The 6,174-nt window shown below is 43.8% G+C and overlaps 1 protein-coding gene across 12 annotated transcripts in view; it reads right to left on the reverse strand.

Annotated features, from left to right (window-relative positions):
- The window catches only part of wnk1b (WNK lysine deficient protein kinase 1b), an 82,080-nt gene that overhangs the window by 24,543 nt on the left and 51,363 nt on the right, over positions 1–6,174 (reverse strand). For 9 of the 12 annotated variants that reach the window (XM_068586571.1, XM_068586569.1, XM_068586568.1 and 6 more), the window contains exons 12-13: positions 5,112–5,417; positions 1,818–3,251 (exon numbers count right to left, since the gene is read on the reverse strand). The exons of 1 other annotated variant lie outside the window; for it this stretch is intronic. In XM_068586571.1, the coding sequence (XP_068442672.1) occupies positions 1,818–3,251; positions 5,112–5,417 (1,740 nt within the window). The remainder of the gene's footprint in view (positions 1–1,817; positions 3,252–5,111; positions 5,418–6,174) is intronic. 2 more of the 12 variants (XM_068586573.1, XM_068586572.1) reach the window with 2 other exon arrangements.

Consider the following 6,174-nt stretch of genomic DNA (forward strand, 5'->3'; position numbering starts at 1 on the left):
TATCGTGAATTAAGGTTTTTGAGATTTCATCCGGACATTGTATCACATGTGTTGAGCGCCACCTTTGTTTTGCTCTAAATAGCGCTTTCAGTGATTTTTCAAAAGAATCCGTAAAGAAAGTCTGACGGGTTTAAAATGTTTCAGATTCTTGCTATTTCCAGTCAAGTTAAACTTTGGAATTATTGATTTTTGATCCTGGTACATTCCCAGTGAGCATCAAGCTAAACAGAGCTGTATCAACTCTCCCTGAGTCCTTCAAAGCAGCAATACAGGACATCCCCCCACAGACAGCGAGGGCCGTTCTGTTGACTCAAAGCACAAGTATGTCGCACCAGACACACTGCTCACCTTTTCTTAACATCATAAACAGTCACGTAGAGACAAAGAATTTCACAACCAAAACATCTACTAATAAAAATATATGGCAGGACAGGAAACTCAAAAACTTAAGATAGATTAAAGATAAGGACATGAAAAAACCCACAGAAGTAGTGACCGATAAAGACTGAAGGAATTAGAAGAAAGGGCCCGTGATCATTGTGATGGTTCAAAGTAAAAAATGAAGAAAGTAAAGGTGACACTGATAATATCAGCAGTCTCAGGGTTTAATGAATTTGAACTGTGACCTTTGAACCTTGAGTAGGAAGTTGATTTCCAGTGCGGGTGGGAAATGACAAAATAATACGCTATAACTAATAAAGAACTGACTAAAAGCCAAGTTCTTTAGCAATTACAACACAAAACAGACATAATTTAAAATATACAAATAAAAAGGCTATCTGCGTGGTCACATCGAAAGGTTTGCCTAAGCCCCCTTGATTTTGTTGTATGTTTCTGAGTGTTTGTTCATACAAATCAACAAAGTCTCATACCTTTATCATACTTCAATGATTTTCCCAGATTATTAACACGATTTAACATGCAGGCGTTTAGAATAAACTGCTCTATTTGAAGTTTTTTTTTATATACAATCTTTTATCATTTGAGGCCCAAACGGACTTTGGATTTGTATGAGTCAAAATGAGCATAATAAGTATACCATACAAACAGTATACTGCCACAAACACACATTTTTCATATACATTTGTATATGAACATACAGACAACATTACTTACTGATATTTACAAATACATCAAATGCACGACATGAACACAGGAGGGGGCTTAGACTGCTTACGAAGCTTCTACAACAGAGATTGTCTCAAAGACTACCTTCTGAATGTCACTTTTAAAATAATTATTAACACTGAGTCTTTTAGTGGATTTTAAATCAGATGTTTCTGGTCTTGGTTGAACCCAGATCAGCAACTATGTAAGCATCGCTGTGAGCGAACATACTGTGAGAGATTCTGAAGGCAGATCATGAGAATCTCTCTGTTGTGTTGATACGACTGAAGAGGATTTAAACCAAAGGCTACACGATGACAACAAGTATCAGCTGGGACTCCTGGGTTGGTAGGGTAAAGAAAGTAAAAAAAAAAAAACAGCAGGGATTGGTATAAGAGGGTCAAATTACTATCATAAATCAGTTCAGCTGCTTTTCATAGAAAGATTCACTTTAATTGATGGATAACTCCATTTCTTTAAACTATTCGAAACATTATGTTTATAATGTCTTACAATCACATGCAAATTGCATAATGGTCAAAAGACCAGGAAAAATTAGGTCTATGGCAATCTATAAAAAAAAACAATATTAATTTATGAGTTGTTGACTATTTGTATCAACAACTGGTTGTGAAACTTTGCCAAAAAAAGCAACTTGTGTCATTTCAACTAGTAATTGACCCAAAGGTGTTTTTAAGGTCTCGACTCACTACCAGAGTGGGGTTAGCGGCCTGCATGGCCAGCAGTGACTCATGGTATGTCATATCGGGTTGGGCTGGTATAACCCCTCCATGCCGAGCCCAGGCACTCTGGATCAGAGACTCCAGCTGGGTTGATGATGCTCCCCCAGGCTCGGTGGACGGAGTGGCAGGGAGAAAGCTCTGCATGGAGGGTGGATGTCCCTGGGGATCCATGGGGAACACTCCTCCGCATGAGTCGTAGAGCGCAGCGGAGGACGAGTGAGGGATGGACTGAGCAGCGGAGAAGTCGAAGGGAGGGAGGAGAGGAGGGGGAGGAGGTGACTGGAACTCCCCGGCATCAGAGGAGGCCATCGAGTCACTAGAAGGTTCTGGGCTTCGGTCTTTTGCGGCTACACCTATGTGGTGAAGAAGAAGACTTCCTGGAGGTAAAGGGAGCTCGGGACTGACATATGCGTACAGCTCTTCTGTCACCGGCTGGAGGCGGCTGTACGTGCCTGAACCACTTGATCCAGTTCCAGTGTTGTCCTCCAGAGGAAGGTCCATGGAGCTCCTTCTGGCCCGGTACAGTCTGGATGCCAGGAGGTTTGGGTCTCCAGCGGCAGCTGCAGCAGCAGCGGCTGCAGCGAGATGGAACTCAAAAACACTTCCAGTGGGTGGTGGGCCCTCGGTCATCACCGGTGGGGCAGAAATCGGGAAAGCCGACGAGGAGGCATGCTGCGGCGGAAGATAACAACCATCAGACGATGAAGAGGAGCAGCCAGTGGGCGCGCTCATGGGAGGCAAAGGTGGCGGGATCGGGCTGTGTCCGCTCATTCTTTGCATGAGGTGTGCGTGCAAGAAGCCTGGTTGAGGTGGAGGAACCGGATCAAAACCAAAACCAGCGGCTGCAGCTGCTGCTTGCCTCTGCTGATGGAAACTCAAGTGGCCAAACTGGTGCGCAGTCATTGGGTATCCTCCATAGGCCATCGCTTCATAATGGTCCAATAAGGCAGCTTGATTTAGACTTAACCTCCTCACCGCTTCCTCGTGCTCTGCTCTCATGTCATTGTAGGCGTATAAACTTGGGTCAGATTGTCCTTGGAGATGCAGCGGCTCACCGACACCAAGTCTCTGAGCAGCTGCTGCGAAACCGGGATTCACCATGAAGAGAGAGGGCGTCTCCACACCCTCCATCCCAGAAAAGGGATGCAAGCTGCTCCCATAGCGAGTGTAGGCAGGCTGGAAGTGTCGGGTGTGTGCCTCGAGAATGGACGTGCTCTTGCGTCTCTGGGTGTTGTAGGCCTTTGGAGGCCCAGTGGGAGGAGGCGAGAAGGAAATGGGGCGCTCAGGGATGGAGGGGAAGAAAATAGTAGAGGGGTCTGGGAGAGTTTGGAGAGGGATGCTCCCTCCTCCTCCTCCTCCTGTGCTTCCTCCTCCACTGTAGGGGTGCGGCATTGAATGCTGCTGCGACAATGAGATACAATGAATTTAAGAATGAGACTCAGAATGAGAGAGAGAGAGAACCACAGCAAAGGCCCACATGAAATGGAGAAAATAGTAAAGACCATCATTTGAAAGCACAACCAAGACAACAAAAAAGGGAGATATAGTCTTTCTCCAGATCAGAAACAAAAGATGTGATTAAAATAGGACAGGATATAACTAACAGCTGTAAAAAGGAGTGATGAGATCAAATATACAGGTAACGTTAAGACACAAAGCTGCAGTAGAAGAGACAGACAGGCCAAGTGACAAACTGGCCGAGCACAGAGACATGCAGACAACCCAAAGACAAGACAGTACGAGTGGGAGAAACTGAGAGATCACAGGTAGATACGCAATGGGGTAGTTTATATAGTATAATACAGAGAAGAGAAAGGCCAAATAAGCTCAATATCCTGACGCACCTGCACTCAGAAAAACTGTCTTCGAACAGAGATTGTTTTTGCAAAACATTGAACTTCGTAGCAACAACTTAACTATCTAGACAGACTTAGTGTCTTCACTTGTAAAGTAAAAGCTCTGAAAAAGAGGCACGCTGGTGGCCGAGGGGTGAAGGCGTTTGTTCCACAACCTTAGTTGCACAACAATCGCCAACTTTCCCTTCCCTCATTTCCTGTCCCCTCTCTTCCATTAGCTGCGTAATAAGGGCACACAATGCCCCAAATTGGCCTTGAATAAGAACGCCCAATGCAGCTCCTGGAACTCGAGCCATTTAATTTATTCTCAATTATTCAACATTTCTGGTACACAGGAACCCCGTTCTCACTCCCAGCTCATCAAATAGCGCCGCTTTGTCAGTACCCCGACGCACTGGGGCCCCCATTAGCAACTGTATCCAACACAATTGACTCAATTGTAAATTCTCCAGCGGCATTAGTGGACGATAAGAGAGTGACGCAGTATAAACTGTGTGTGAGTCTGCTAAGGGACGGCAGGAGGGGTGCTCAATGGGTCAAACAAACAGGACTTTCAACCACAAAACCATTGTTTGCCTCAAGCTAACTTAATCAGACTCATCAATTCTCAAAACTAACACGAGAGGGGTCTCAGTGCGCTGATCTCTGGACACTGCCCAAGTTGGGAGTGAGAATGTGTTGCAGATAGCAATGTTTTGTCAAATGAGCAGTTTTCCTGATGGCACATGCACATGATATTGGACATTTGTGTCATAGAGCAAAGTTAAAGGTAAAGTCAATCTGTATTCAGTATGAACACATGGCAGTCTAACAGAGGGAGAAAGAGAAAGTTAAAGAGAGGAGGATGTTAGAATGAGACTCACAGCGGTGTCTGAAAGCAAACTGAAGTCACACATCAAGACAATGGTGCCTCTTAAACTGTCTTCAATAAGAAACAAATTATTGATCAATATGTTAACTATGATGAGGACAGAATACATAAATACATGTGAATATTCAGTGAATGAGGCTGGGAAGGATCCAGTGCTACTAAAATAAATCATGTTTTTCTCAAGTGTGCATCTCATGTTGTATTTTCAGTGAAATTGCAAATAAATTCAATTCCCTGATTCCATTTGGTAGCTTGTGCATTTCTCATTTGGCTATCTGTTCATAGCGGTGACAAAAAAAACTGCATGAGTAATCAAGCTGCTTAATTTACAATCCTTTCATTCGCTGTGTCATCCAGCTCTGCAGTAAGAAATACCAGTACAATAACTTTGGCACTGGACACTCCCAACACGTTTAAGCAGTTGTATCCACTTCCAGACACCAGTGTGACCCCTATTGCTCATCTTTCTCTCTCTCCCCCTTCTCCGGTTGTCACCAACATTGTGGGCCTTGGGGTTTTAGACTGTGAACCTACAGGGGTGGAGAACAGGGCAGGTAGGCTGGCCCTCCGCTGCCTGGCCCCGGGCAGAGAGGAGGCCGAGTGAAGGGGGAGGACCGTCTCCAGGGCCTTGGACAGGCGCCCAGCGAACGTGTCCCTCTCGGCTGCGAGAGGCATGCAGGGGGAGGTGGTGGAGTAGGAGGATGAGGAGGACAGGTCTGGAGGAGGGGTGGAGGGCCGCCTTGGAGGAACGGCCATGGGTGGAGGAGCATGGGAAAAGGAGTAGGAGGAGGGAGGGACGCAAACAGACATGCTACGACTTCGACGACGGCGCGACGCAGGCTGGAGGCCAGGGAGGGTGAGAGGAGAGGATGGGAGCAACATGAAAAACAAACAAAGAAATTTAAAACACGCAAAAAGTGAACTAAACATAGAAAACAGCAGCAAAATTAAAACACAACCAAATTATGTGTAAAAACATAGAGGCTAAGCGAAGAATACAGAAAAAGACGTATTACATAAACAAAAGAAAATAGGTCCTAAAGTATTGAAACATTAATTAAAGAAAAACACAATCTGTAAATGGGTGATCATCGATGACTTTGTCGGAGCAACCGTTTCAGATTTTCCAACAACAAATGTAGAGCGAAACCTGTCAAGAAAGTTAAACAAGACAAATAGCAGAATGACACAAATATAAATAAAGAAATACAAATGACCTCATGAACAAAAAGGCAATAAAGAAAAATGAAATATGAACTGAAACAGAACAAGGACCAAAAAAAATAAAAATAAAACATAAATTCTAAACTAAGTAATCAAATAAATTAACCCAATATTACATTTAAAAAAAATGGTTATTCAAGATATTTAATGAAGTGGTTATTTCATGTTTGTCAGCAAGTTAGTTTGTCAGCACAGAAATGACCTTTGACGATAAAAATAAGCCTTCTTGATAAATGTACTAAAAATAAGTTCAAACCATGATTAAATTATTCAATCAATCAGCCTACAAACTCAATATATATCTAGTTGAACAATATCAGTCAGTGTGAGAGCATCGGTAGCCGACGGTCACCAGATGGAAACGTTGTGCGAC

The sequence above is a fragment of the Clinocottus analis genome, unplaced genomic scaffold, assembly GCF_023055335.1.
Source record: "Clinocottus analis isolate CAN_PGR_092001 unplaced genomic scaffold, fCliAna1.0.p SCAF_20, whole genome shotgun sequence".
Lineage (NCBI taxonomy): Eukaryota > Metazoa > Chordata > Actinopteri > Perciformes > Cottidae > Clinocottus > Clinocottus analis.